The sequence below is a fragment of the Squalius cephalus genome (genome assembly GCF_949319135.1).
Source record: "Squalius cephalus genome assembly, chromosome: 25".
Classification (NCBI taxonomy): Eukaryota; Metazoa; Chordata; class Actinopteri; order Cypriniformes; family Leuciscidae; genus Squalius; species Squalius cephalus.
The window spans coordinates 5,721,618-5,736,198 of record NC_137146.1 but is presented as its reverse complement, the minus strand read 5'-3'; the positions used below and the strand labels follow the sequence as shown (position 1 = coordinate 5,736,198).

Genomic DNA, 14,581 nt, shown 5'->3' with positions numbered 1-14,581 from the left:
TTCAGAAAAAAATGTAAACCTTGATTTTTTATGTTTTTTTTATAACATTTTTTATGTTCTTGCAATAATGTAAAACATTGATTTAATGAAACTGAAAAATGTAAATTAAAGGACATATAAAAGGAAGCGTTTCAACATCTAAGTGGAAAACATTTTTAGATGTTAACGTGTATATATATATCTGCAGGTCTCGAGCGCCTCATGGAGGCCGAGCAGTCTGTTAATGTGCTTCGTGAGGAGCTGAAAGAGAAGGAGAAGGTGTTAGAGGTGGCTAAACTGAAAGCAGGTGAAGTTCTGCAGGAGGTCACTGCCAAGGCACAAGCTGCCGAAAAGGTGAAGGCTCAGGTACAGAAGGTGAAAGATAAGGCCCAGGCGATTGTGGATGAGATAGAGCAGGAAAAAAAGGTGGCTGAGTCCAAACTTGAGGCGGCCAAACCAGCATTAGAGGCAGCTGAGGGTGCACTAAAGGTAGATGTCCGGAGCACGGCAAATCACCACTAAAACACGAATTAATAAAATGCTTTGTGAGCAGTATTTCATTTTTGCACTTGAAGACCTTACATGAATTTAGTTAACTTTAAGCTTTATACCATTTGTGGTTTCTAGACCATAAAGCCTGCCGACATCGCGGCAGTTCGTAAACTGGGAAAGCCTCCACATCTGATCATGCGGATCATGGACTGTGTACTGCTGCTGTTCCAGCGACGGGTGGATATAGTCACCCAGGACCCCGAAAGACCCTGTGTGAAACCTTCATGGAGTGAAGCTCTTAAATTGATGAACAATTCTGCATTCCTCGGCACGCTGCTGAACTTTAACAAGGTCAGGCAACACATTGTAATACTGATACACAAATCTTCATTTTAGGTCTTTATTAAATTGATAGGTCTGGCTCTGAAATCTTGTTGGATGAGCCATGTTATTGTAAAGTAACTGATGCACACACCTGTGACTACACATCACTTGATTTCGATATTAACTCTCTAAAACCTACTGTATTATTTTGATATGCAAATTTCTACGGCCTCTAAATTATCAACATGATAAAAACTTTGTTAAAAACATGGTACATGTACCTTTTGCTTTCTTTTTTGATTTTTATAAAGTAAACGTAAGAGGAGGGTTAATATTATATTCAGTATGGACATGATTTTAAAAGAGCACTAATTGTGAAATCTGCCACAACAATTTTACTCATGTAACACTAGTAGTAAATCACTCCATCTCTCCAAGTTATTAATGCCATCTATATGAAACTCCCATCAATGTTTTGTGTTCTGCCATTTGAACTCTTCATAGCTGTTCAAGTGGAAACCCCCACATACATATATTCACTGAATATGATTAATATAGACTTTCTGTCATTCATTCTATTACTGATAGAGTGCCCTTTGGGATGCAGGTCGTTGGTTGCTGGAACATGCATCTGTTCAGGCTATGTAAACAGGAATATAGTGTCCCTGTAATGATCCAAGTTTAGAGCAGCCTGAGGCCAAGAGAAGTCAAATAGTTAGCATAGTCACAGTGGAATCAACACTAGGACAGAAATAAATTAAACATATGAATTTCTATCTGACCTTATTTGACCCTTCCCTTTGGGTCAAAGTGATTAGATGCATTAAAGTCATTAATGCATCATGGTTACTAATGAAATTCTGAGTTTGACTCAGAATGTGACAGTATATGTTTTCACTGTGCAACAGCATCACATTTTCTTTGACATTTTTGTTATTCTTTAAAGGACACTATTACAGAGGAGATGGTCGAACTGGTTGCTCCTTATCTGGAAATGGAAGACTATAACCTAGAATCAGCTAAGAGGACCTGTGGTAGTGTAGCAGGGCTCTGTTCCTGGACTCAAGCAATGGTGGAGTTCTTTGGCATCAATAAGGAAGTTCTGCCCCTAAAGGTGATGAAATATTCCACAATCTCATTCATCACTGGGTATATACAGTAGTAAAGAATTACACCGCTGTTCAAAGGTTTGGGGTCAGTTTTTTCTTTTTATGTTACAATGAATTAAATGTTGTAAATAAGTCTCTTATGCTAACCAAGTCTAAATTTATTTGATCAAAAATACAGTAAAAACACCAATATTGTAAAATATTATTACAATTTAAAATAACTTTTTTTAAATAACTCTATTTTAATATATTTTTTAATGTACTGTAATTTATTCCTGATGCAAAGCTGAAATTTTTTAGCATTATTACTAATAATAATGTGTTCAGTGCCACATGATCCTTCAGAAATCATTAGAATATTTAGAGCTGAAGAAACATTTCTCATTGTTATGTATTGTATTGAAAACAGTTGTGCTACTTACTTATATCTCATTCTAAACCTTTTTTTTTCTTAAATGGAACAGAAAAGAAGATTTTAAGCATATTATCTTACATATGTTTCTAGCTTTTTGAACAGAATTAATGTATTAATTTCCTGTATATGTGTGGATCGCAGGCCAACTTAAAGCTTCAAGAGGCTCGTTTGACTGTGGCACAGGATGAACTATCAAATGCTCAGCAACAACTGGACTCGAAGCAGAGAGAGCTGGACGAGGCTCAGGTTTGATATATATTTTTAAGGCTGGGAACCAATTACCATTTTTAAGTAAATTATCTTCATGGCTCGATTACATTAACAGTTCTAAAATGTGCATTCTTCTGCAGACATGGGCAGAACACCTCTTTAAATTCTGACTGAAGGAAAAAATAAATGAAATATGTTAGCATTTCTTATTTATTTTAATATATATATGACACCAATGTTTGTATTTGCATTCAGAATTTTCAAAAATTTCTTCAACTGAAGTTCAAGTTTATATGAATTTCCAGAGGTTTAAAATCTCAGATGTTTATGCACATTTTTACACAGGCAATGTATGACACCGCCATGAAGGAGAAGCAGGACCTGCTGGATGATGCTGAGGCATGCAAGAAGAAAATGTCCAATGCCGTGACTCTTATAGATGGTCTTGGTGGAGAAAAGGTTTGAACATTTCTTGCAGGATTTAGATCTTTAAGTTATAGAGTAGAATGAGAGCTACACTCAGGCTCTAAAATTAACACTCGCGTGTAAAAAATCGGGTGTGCAACTATATGAAGCGGTGTCAATCGCCAGTTGGCTGCTAACATTTTTATGAATTCTAACAATACAATGTTGTGAGAACGTGAACGTGAACGATGCTTGGGACAGTTGAGGGTCAAGTCCTGCACCATCACGAAAGTTTAAACCTTGTCTGAATAACATTTTTACCTTTAATTAGGATTAATCTCATTTTAATTTATACAGTGAAGTATGCAGTGATTATTTTACATTTGATTAATTTATTAAAGGTCCCGTTCTTCGTGATCCCATGTTTCAAACTTTAGTTAGTGTGTAATTTTGCTGTTAGAGCATAAATAATATCTGTAAAATTATAAAGCTCAAAGTTCAATGCCAAGCGAGATATTTTATTTAACAGAAGTTGACTACAGCGAACGGCTCGTTTGGACTACATCCCTCTACTTCCTTCTTTAATGACGTCACTAGAACCGTTTTTTGACTAACCTCCGCCCACAGGAATGCTCCCTCAACTCTACCGAAATTCGTTTATGTACTTGCGCACTTCTTATAACTTACACGTGTTTACTCAGCTCTTACGGTGATTTTCTGAAGTAAAACTGACGCTTCATCTTTTGTGTGATGTACAATAAACTTTATTAAACTCATCAGTATATGTTTGATCATCATTCAGACAGCAGACTTGTAGGCTATTAATAAATAATGGATACATACAAGCAGATGACAAATACGTTATAATAACCGTAATTAAACTACTAAACTATACCTGTTTCATCTCTATACAGCACTCTGACTCTGTAGGCATTATTGTCCGACTCGAAATGAACACCGTTACTGAGAGTTTCTGATATTATCATCATTCCGTGAGATGAAATTGTCCTGAGAGACTGAGCTCATGAAGCTCCGCCCCCTGGGTCGTTCAGCAGCAGCTCATTTGCATTTAAAGGACACACACTAAAACAGTGCGTTTTTCTGAGTCCCAAAAAATGACAATTTAAACATGCTGTAAAAAATGATCTGTTGGGTATTTTGAGCTGAAACTTCACATACACACTCTGGGGACATCAGAGACTTATTTTACATCTTGTGAAAAGGGGCATAATACGGGACCTTTAAATTTCTGTACCCGAAAACCTGCCTGAAAAATCTACCTGAAAAGCATTGTTTATTTCATTTGTATCTTTGTTCTATGGTATTTATTTGTGCTATTGCTTGTAATTTGATTATTTGTTCTTATTTTATTACTGACTGTTAATTTGTCTTTAATCATGTTTTGAATTTTCACTGGTATCTCCATTTTTGGTGTCATAACTTTCATGGCCGAAAAAAAAAAAAGTATGGCCATTACATTTTCTTAAGGCACCGGCTACAGGCAGGTGTGGCAAAAAGTTTGCTTTAGGCCCTGGCTACACTACAGATGTTTGACTGTGAGCCATGAAATGACACACTTTAAAAACATCCAAAGAGTAAAACTGTGTATGTGCACGTTCTTATGTTTGTCTTAGGTTCGCTGGACAGAGAGCAGTGCTCAGTTCGAGAAGCAAATCAACGATTTGGTGGGGGATGTGTTACTAGCCACTGGATTTCTGTCCTACTCTGGGCCTTTCAACCAGGAGTATCGCAGCCTTATCATGCAACAGTGGAAGAAAGAGATGAATATCCGCCACATCCCTTACAGTGAGGTATGCAGTCTTTTGTGTGTAAGAGTTGTACTACAACAACAACAAAAATCTATTATTCCTTCAAACTTTTTTGTGTACAGTATATATATATATATATATATATATATATATATATATATATTTTTTTTTTTTTTATTTTTTTTTACAGTTTATTAATCTTATAAAATTGTTTTCCTGCACAGAACCTGAATTTGATCAATATGCTGGTGGATAATGCAACTATAGGAGAATGGAACCTGCAGGGTCTCCCCAATGATGACCTGTCCATTCAAAACGGCATCATCGTAACAAAGGCTTCTCGTTATCCTCTGCTCATTGACCCACAAGGCCAAGGCAAGATCTGGATCAAGAACCGTGAAAACAATAATGACCTACAGGTACTGATTGATACCAGTTTTATTCTTAAAGGAGAAGTTCACTTTTAAAATGAAAATTCTGTCATCATATACTCACCCTCATGTTGTTTCAAAGCTGTATGAATTTCTTTCTTATGCTGAACAGAAAGGAAGATATTTAGAAGAATATCAGTAACCAGACAGTTTTTGGGTCCCAATGACTTCCATAGTATATTTTTTTCCTACTATGGAAGTCATTAGGACCCAAAAACTGTCTGGTTACTGATATTCTTCTAAATATCTTCCTTTCTGTTCAGCATAAGAAAGAAATTCATACAGCTTTGAAACAACATGAGGGTGAGTATATGATGACAGAATTTTCATTTTAAAAGTGAACTTCTCCTTTAATTCTGTAATATGTTTTTTTTTTGCATTATCATATTATCTTTACTATAATTATTATGTAATTATGTAAATCAGTGTAATTAAATCATTAAATGTAGCTACTTTGAACAAAAGTGTTGGATTTGGGCTTTACCTGTCAATTGAGCAAAGAGACGTCAGCTTTTCTTTTTTTGCCACCAGGTTACATCTCTAAACCACAAATATTTCCGAACTCATCTGGAAGACTGCCTGTCCCAGGGTAAACCTTTGCTCTTAGAGGATGTTGGGGAAGAGCTTGATCCAGTGCTGGATAACATTCTGGAGAAGAACTTCATTAAGTCTGGAAAAACTTCTAAAGTAAGAATATTTACTTACTTTAAGAATATATTTTTTTCTTTTTAACATTTCTAAACTTTATATAATCAGTCTCAAACTTCTCAGGCATTTAGTAGACCAAGCTAAGAAAGTTTCTCTTGTGTTAGGTTAAAGTCGGGGACAAAGAAGTGGATGTAATGAAGACATTTACTTTGTACATTACAACGAAACTAGCCAACCCTGCATACAGTCCAGAGATCAACGCTAAAACAGCAGTGGTGGATTTTACTGTCACTATGAAGGGTTTGGAAGACCAATTACTCGGCAGAGTCATTCTCATAGAGAAAAAGGCAAGTAGAGAGTGTGTTATTTTAGTATCATTAATATACCCTTATAGTTTTTAATAATATTTTGAATTTTTTTATTTTTTTATTTTCCATTTTCAGTTGAATTTTTAATGTTTAATAATTTGTCTCTCTTTTTTTTATCCATATTTTTTATTTATTTATTTTTATTCCAGTTTAGTCTTCTTTTTCTTCTTCTAATTTTAGTTCTTTTTTTCATTCAACACTTTTTTTTTTCAATTAACGAAAATGTTTTAGTAGTTTTAATTAAAAATAATTACCCCTTTCTGACACACAGGTTTTAAATTTTGTATTCTGTGCAAAATATAATACAGCTTTCAAATCAAATGTCGATTTAATCATTAATTTTCCAATCAAGGAAATGGAGGCTGAACGTGTAAAGCTCTTGGAGGAAGTGACATCAAACAAGAGGAAGATGCAGGAGTTGGAGAGCAATCTTCTATACAAGTTAACCAGCATTGAGGGCTCTCTAGTAGAGGATGAGTCTCTTATCGAGGTGCTCAAAGTCACCAAGAATATAGCACAGGAGGTACTTTCTTCATTTATAGTCATGTGCTTGTATGCTGACTCATAAAACTGACAATGATGCTTACTCAACCTTATTGTTTTCCTCTGAAGTTAAATTGTGTTTTGATAGCTGAAATCTTATGCCATCCCTTAGGTGAGTCAAAAGCTAACAGTTGCGGCAGAGACAGAAATTAACATCAACCTCACTCGAGAGGAATACCGTCCAGTGGCCACCAGGGGGAGTATCCTCTATTTCCTGATTGTGGAGATGAGCCTGGTCAACATGATGTACCAAACCTCACTTCGTCAGTTCTTGGGCATCTTTGACATGTCGATGGACAAGTCTCCAAAGTCCCCGATTACAGCTAAAAGACTAGACAACATCATGGAGTACCTCACTTTCGAAGTGTTTCGCTACACCGCTCGAGGACTCTATGAAGATCACAAATTTATTTTTACCCTGCTTCTGACTTTAAAAATAGATCTACAAGCTAAAAACATTTCCCACAGCGATTTTCAGACCTTCATCAAAGGTTTGAACCATATTGTTTTGAAAATAACATGTTGTCCACTTTTAGTTTTAGTCTAATTCTAAGAGTAGTTGTACTCAATATGTTTAAAGTAGGCCTATGTCTTGAAATCTCCCACAGTTCCCTGTTATACAGCACTTTGGAATCCCTTTATGAACTTATTTGAGGCCAAGTAATTCATGTTCTTCAATCTTTACCCTCTTTCAGGCGGAGCATCTCTGGACCTAAACTCTGTTGAGCCCAAGCCAAGGCGCTGGATCCTGGACACAACGTGGCTAAACCTGGTGCAACTCTCCACCCTGCCCCAATTCACTGCTCTCCTAACCCAGGTGGCCCGCAATGACCGTGCCTGGAAGAGCTGGTTTGATGAAGCCACTCCAGAGGAGACACCTCTTCCTGATGGTTATGATAGCCAACTGGATGCATTCCGCAAACTGCTGCTGATACGAAGCTGGTGTCCTGACCGTACCATTGCACAGGTGCAGGAAAACCTATTTTCTGGCATAAAATACTTTCTTCTGTCTTAGTTTAATATGCAGAGCAGCGTTATTTTAGTATCATTACTATAATGTCTTTTATCTATTAGTTATGTTTTTTGGAATATTAATGTTTTATTTTTATATTTCACATTTTAATTTTAATTTTAGTTAAAGATTTAGTCATTTTTATTCGTTTTTGTTATTAAGTACCTCCATTCACTCTTTGTTGAAAAAGGAAAAAAAAAAATTTGTCAAGTCCCTTCTAACCTTGACAATACACCAGATTCATTTTGTATTTTGACATTAGGGTTTTAAAAAACATCAAACTTTGTTGTCTGATATCCAAACCTGATAAATGAAAAGAGGAGAGTGTCTTCTGTGAGCTCTTAGAAGCAACTAACTAGACCCTCCAGTCTATTAAAAGATCCTGTGAAGTGAATTTGAACTGATCGGCCAACAAGATTGTTACTTAACATTCCATAATCAAAGCTGCCTGTAATGATGTTTAACGCTCTTGGGTTAAAAGTAATAGCAAAAAAAGAAAAATTATATTTGCATTAAGAAAATAGTTGAACGGTGCCATGTGATTGACTGGCCATCCATCTAGGGTGTTTTCCTGTCTACTGCCATGACGCTGGAGTAGGCTCCAGCATTCCTTTGACCCTACACACTTTGATTTCCTGCCAAATTTCAACCAGCAGAAAAGTAGTTTTACATGTTGCACTTTACAGCACTTTACATTTGTATTGCTTTTGTTTCGCATAAAGAGACACTGACAATCGTAGATTCAACCACTTTGCTCTTAAAATGAGCTAAGGGTTATACACATGCTGTAGATTTCCCAGTACACCTGTTCACCCTCCGTCACTCACTGGGTTATGTGTGAGATACTATTTTAACAACAGCACTCGCATGTTGTACTGTAGTGTAATAATAATTTAACAAAGATTTACTTTTACATGTAAATACAAGATTTAGAAATTTAATCTTAGTGCAGTATGATTCTTCATTTGCAAACACTGTCCAACTATTGGCAGTCTAAATATCACCTTTGAATATTATGTGATTTAGCCACCAAATTAAAAATGAATATGATCTTAATTTATATATATATATTATATATATATATATATATATATATATATATATATATATATATATATATATATATATATAAAAAGCTTAATTTATATATATATATAATTAATTTATATATATATATATATATATATATATATATATATATATATATATATAGCATTACAGCTGCTGAGCAAATTCAAAGCAGTGACAAGAAATCACTGACCTCTGAGCGTATACGGGTGTGTGTTATTGACAACACTATATATATTTATATTACATTATTTAGGGAGATTATGTTAGGATGTCTAAATTATAATTTCTATAAAACTTCCGTTTGAGCTAATTGATAATTGAACAGATTCTCTCAAGTATTTAAAATGACAAAATGTATTTAAAATGGCCATTTTTGTCATATTTTGTTGAATTTGAATATAGCAAATTTTATCATTTGCTCCTTGTTGTTCGGTGCTAGGCACGTAAATACATCGCCGAATCAATGGGGGTGAAGTATGCAGAAGGAGTGATTCTGGATATGGAGGCCATGTGTTCAGAAGCTGAGAAGAGGGTACCTCTAGTCTGCTTCCTGTCTATGGGTTCTGATCCCACGGAGAACATAGAGAGACTCGCCAAGTCAAAGGTATGAATAATTATTATCAATTATTACATGCTTTTCTATAATACTTGATTCTTATTGGTCAGTTGAGGCAGTCTGAAGTCAAATATATATTTATAGTATATTTGACTGTTGCCCCTGTCAAACAATTTCTACAGACTGTTACCAACTTCGTATCACCCCACATTGAAACTATAATATAGCTTCATGTGAAGCTTTGATGACTTCTGAGTTCCGAACATTTCTCAACAGTTTTCTTGTTATATTGCAGGGTGTTCCTTGCCGGCCAATCTCCATGGGACAGGGACAGGAAGTGCATGCAAGAAGGCTTCTGGCCCAGAGCATGTCTGATGGGGGCTGGTTACTTCTGCAGAACTGCCATCTTGGGCTGGACTTCCTGGATGAAGGTCTAGAGACAGTCACCACAGCAGAGAACATCGAAGACAGTTTCAGGTTTTGGGTGACTACAGAGGCGCACCCCAAGTTCCCCATTAACTTCTTGCAGTCTGCGATTAAATTCACCAATGAGCCTCCGCAAGGTAGAGAAGGGGAAAATTCTGTTTTTGTTCATTCTATTATTACTAGAAATTAATTTTTACATTTTGCTGTTGTTACTGAATATTGAATGTTACTGAATACTGAATTTTCAAAGTCAACTTCATTAAAAACAAAGAAATAAAATGCTAAGCATACAGATGACAGATAATGTGCAGTTAATGATCTGTGATGATGCAGGGGTGAAGGCCGGACTCAAGCGGACATACAATAGTGTGACTCAAGAACAGCTGGACATCACCAACATGCCCCAGTGGAGACCTCTGTTCTATGCTGTGGCCTTCCTCCACACCACAGTCCAGGTCAGGACAGCTGTTAGTTAAACCATGTCGCTCTCTGCCCGCAGGTCCTGAGTCCTGACATGCTTTAAAGTACATTAGTTCATATTCATAGACATTTTTAATATTGCATTAGAGCTAAAATGCAGGCCATGTGTCAGTTCTTTATTAAACATTAGTTCACAAATGACCAAAAGCATTTGTTAGTAATGTAATTAAAATAGCAACATTTGGCAGATGCAAATAGATTGTTTTTTATTACTCTGTCAGCTAAACTTCTTAGATGTGAAATATTTACTTGAAATACCCCTTGAGATTTTAAGTTAGTATTTAAAAAATGTAAAGACACATTAATGTTCATAGTTCTCTGATGTTGGTTACTGTTCACATGACATGCAAGGAAACAGATACAAATTTAATCTTTTTTTAAGTCTTTGCAATGACTTTGTAGGTAGACTTTAAAGCGGACTCAACCCTCTTTTTAGTTGTGATAATTACCCAGTCCATATTACATTCACACTAGTGTTTTAGTGAAAACTGAACACAGTGCCATGCTTCACTCTGAAACGTGCATCGCAATGGACTATATATACTTTTACTATATAATTTAAATTTCAGCCCCATTTTTTATTTTAATTTTACATTCAAACTTTTCATTTCATTAATTATTAGCTTTTCATAAACTTACAAACTCCCTGCAGTTGCCTCACTAACATGTATGATTTTAGTTCATAGCCATTTTGTTGTTGTCCTCACTGTCATATTCCTACTAAAGGAGAGACGCAAATTTGGTCCACTTGGCTGGAATATTCCCTATGAGTTCAACCAGGCTGATTTCACATCCAGTGTCCAGTTTGTACAGAACCACCTGGATGATATGGACATCAAGAGAGGAGTGAACTGGAATTGCCTGCGGTACATGCTGGGAGAGGTACAATATTAGCATGCCACTGTGTTTTTGTACCTCTTTTATTTGACACATCCAAACTTTTGGCAACATATTTTTACTATCCGCTCTGTAGGTGCAGTATGGTGGGCGTGTCACGGATGATATGGACAAACGCCTGCTCAATACGTTCGCCCGTATCTGGTTTAGTGAGACCATGTTTGGGGAAAAGTTCTGCTTCTATAAGGGATATACTATACCACAGGCCAGGATGCTACAGGATTACCATGAGCATATTGATACCTTGCCATTGGGTGATACACCTGAGGTGATACAGATAGATTTGTATTATTTTTCTGTGGGGTTTGATGGGATAGCTGGGTGGTCGCATATTCTATAACCTATTGTAACCTAATGTTATTGTCCTGCACTTGTTTCTGTGACCTGAGCCTTGTCTTAAGCATTTCAATGCCCTGTTTACCAGTGTAAGCTGAGCAAATGACAAATCAACTACTTGAACTTGAACTATTGATTCTAATTCTAATAGGTATTTGGCCTCCACGCCAATGCTGACATCACTTATCAGACCAACATGGCTAATGAAACCCTGAGTACCATCCTCAACATCCAGCCCAAAGACAGCAGCAGCGGGGAAGGCGAGACCAGGGAGGAGTCCGTCCAGAAAATGGCCAATGAGATGTTAGAAAAACTTCCTGCTGACTATGTGCCACATGAGGTGAAGATGAAGTTATTGGGCCACCTTTTTATTAGGGTGTTCTCACACTAGGTGATCTGAACTGTGCACAAGCACATTTGACCCCCAAAGTCCAGTTTGTTTGACTAGTGTGATCGCTCCCTATTGTTCGGGCATAGTTCGGTTGGACTCAGATGCGGTACGCATGTAGTGTGATCGCTAACTATATGATAACGACTACTCTATATCTGTATTCTATATGTGCTATTATACTCATCATTTCACTGTATTAATCATTACAACAACAGACATTTTCTATTACTACTTGGATAGTACACTTTTTAATTAATTCAATGCATATTTATATTTATTCAGACTATGATTCCATCAAGTTGGAGGATATCAATACCTGCTTGATATTATGAGCTGATTGTGTTGTGTATGACGCATTGCTACTTAAACAGAAGCTGTCCTCTATCTGCCAGTGTTGCAATAAAATACAATACAAATAACAGAAAACACTTAACAAATTAGCCTCAATATTTGACTCATCAGCATAGATAGAACAACTGATTGCGCCACTCACCTCTAACTCCTGTTGTAATCTGTAGAGTCCATACTGACCGCGTCTACCCACCCAGTACCGCATCCAAATGTGCTTGGCTCGTTTTTTCTTTTGTAACTCAGCACAAAGTCGCTACAACAACTACTGCAGTCATATCCTGCACATCCATGATTGTTTAATCTTTTTGCAGGTGAGGAATTATCTAAAAAAAATGGGTGCATTCCAGCCCATGACTATATTCCTTCGTCAAGAGCTTGACAGAATGCAGCGCGTCATTGGTCGTGTGCGCAGTACCCTCACCGACCTTAAACTTGCCATTGATGGTGAGCTTCAGAAACTTTCACCCACAGTACAGAAAACACATTCATATTTTATTATTATGATAAACATCAACACAATCATCAGAAAAAGACTCTTATTTTGCTTTTGTATTGTAAACAATGATTTTGTAATCCCAAAGGGACTATAATAATGTCAGAGGATCTCCGCGATGCTCTGGACAGCATGTATGATGCTCGTGTTCCAAATACATGGCAAAAGATCTCTTGGGATGCGGCGTCTCTGGGTTTCTGGTTCACTGAACTCCTTGAGAGGAACCAGCAGTTTCACACCTGGACGTTTAATGGTCGACCTCATCAGTTTTGGCTCACAGGGTTTTTCAATCCACAGGTGGGGCAAAAGATTTGAGGACCTCATCTTGTGTTTCAGTTGAATCTTTCATTTCATGCAAATGATCAGGTTTCTCCAGTAACATACTTATTTAGTGTCTGTTCTTCATTGAAGGGGTTCTTAACAGCAATGCGTCAAGAGACCACTCGAGTAAATGTGTCTAAAGGCTGGGCCCTAGACACAGTTGTCCTACTCAACGACGTCACTCGTATGATGAAGGAAGATGTTACAGGCCCCCCTCCAGGAGACGTGGGCGGCGTCTACATCTATGGCCTCTTTCTGGATGGTGCTGGATGGGACAAGCGAAATACAAAACTGACAGAATCATCACCAAAGGTATTCAGGGGAAGGATTTATTATAAGACAATACATGGCCAAAAGTATGTGGATAACTGGTCTGGTTTCAACTACAAACGTTGCACAGACCCATATAGTCTTCTCAGTCAGACAGACTTCCTGTGAGCCCTTTTCTGTTTCAGCATGAAAATGCTCCTGTGCACAAAGTGAGTTTCATATAGAAATGGTTTTCTGAGCCTGGTGTGCACATGTTTTTGACCATGTAGTTTAGCTGTCAATGAAATGGCTTAATCGTATAAGACCACAACATTAAACGCCCACTTTCTCAGCAGTCTTAATTTCTGTAGAATTGTTCCCATTTGATATATGGGATATATGTATAACGTCTTTTATGAACTGGATAGCCCATGAAGCACTGCAAATGACGTAATATTTAATCATACAATACATTAAAAAATGCATATATATATATATATATATATATATATATATTTGAAGTTAATTACAAAATAGATACAATTAATTTGACTATTCTACCCATAAAAAAAAACATTTCTACAGAAGCATATACCATCATGCAGTACTATGATCTTGCTAACCCAAAGTCAACTAATCTGTCATGTATGACTGTCTTAATTTGCAAAGCCATGATATACAGTATGTATGTATATAATCTTGTTTGGTAGGTTCTCTTCACACCGTTGCCAGTTGTGCATGTGTATGCGGTGAGCAGCACAGAAACCAAGAATCTGCCCATGAATCTGTACTCCTGCCCAGTGTACAAGAAACCAAGACGAACTGACCTGACATTCATCTTTTCCCTGTTGCTCAAGAGCAGCCAGAACCCAGACCATTGGACACTGAGGGGAGTCGCTTTGCTTTGTGACTGTAAATAAATCCATAATTTGCTCCAAGAGTCCAAGGCTATTTTGACACATGAAGCTAGTTAGAAAAAAAATGCAAATCAATAAATAAAACCAGGATATTGATTTGTGGAGTTCGTGAGAATTTATGCTAAATTTATTATTATTAATAATATGACTATTCTTGTCATTGATTTTACGGTTGAATTTTATATCTAATGGCAATTATTTTGCCATTTTGTAGGACTCGCACATGAATTTCTTATTTTGATGGCAAGGATTTTAGTGTAAAAAAATGTTTTTCTTGTTTGAAAGCTGCAATAAAAAAGTTGAAATATGCGCAATTCTTTTGCACAAACATGCAATAGAATGTATCTATGTTTTTATGTATTGAAGAAACATAATTGTTCCATTACAA

At 36.5% G+C, this 14,581-nt stretch overlaps 1 protein-coding gene across 1 annotated transcript in view; it reads left to right on the top strand.

Annotated features, from left to right (window-relative positions):
• Window positions 1–14,558, top strand: part of dnah5l (dynein, axonemal, heavy chain 5 like) — a 45,863-nt gene extending 31,305 nt beyond the window's left edge. The window contains exons 59-80 of the mRNA XM_079863060.1: window positions 188–468; window positions 607–822; window positions 1,742–1,909; window positions 2,461–2,565; window positions 2,875–2,988; window positions 4,569–4,745; window positions 4,928–5,122; window positions 5,666–5,821; window positions 5,947–6,129; window positions 6,503–6,673; window positions 6,806–7,184; window positions 7,389–7,660; window positions 9,216–9,380; window positions 9,628–9,895; window positions 10,092–10,213; window positions 10,965–11,120; window positions 11,212–11,403; window positions 11,623–11,811; window positions 12,525–12,657; window positions 12,795–13,003; window positions 13,118–13,339; window positions 13,987–14,558. Of these exons, the coding sequence (XP_079719186.1) occupies window positions 188–468; window positions 607–822; window positions 1,742–1,909; window positions 2,461–2,565; window positions 2,875–2,988; window positions 4,569–4,745; window positions 4,928–5,122; window positions 5,666–5,821; window positions 5,947–6,129; window positions 6,503–6,673; window positions 6,806–7,184; window positions 7,389–7,660; window positions 9,216–9,380; window positions 9,628–9,895; window positions 10,092–10,213; window positions 10,965–11,120; window positions 11,212–11,403; window positions 11,623–11,811; window positions 12,525–12,657; window positions 12,795–13,003; window positions 13,118–13,339; window positions 13,987–14,196 (4,283 nt within the window). The 3' untranslated portion in view covers window positions 14,197–14,558. The remainder of the gene's footprint in view (window positions 1–187; window positions 469–606; window positions 823–1,741; window positions 1,910–2,460; window positions 2,566–2,874; window positions 2,989–4,568; window positions 4,746–4,927; window positions 5,123–5,665; window positions 5,822–5,946; window positions 6,130–6,502; window positions 6,674–6,805; window positions 7,185–7,388; window positions 7,661–9,215; window positions 9,381–9,627; window positions 9,896–10,091; window positions 10,214–10,964; window positions 11,121–11,211; window positions 11,404–11,622; window positions 11,812–12,524; window positions 12,658–12,794; window positions 13,004–13,117; window positions 13,340–13,986) is intronic.
• Window positions 14,559–14,581: the final 23 nt, after the last annotated feature.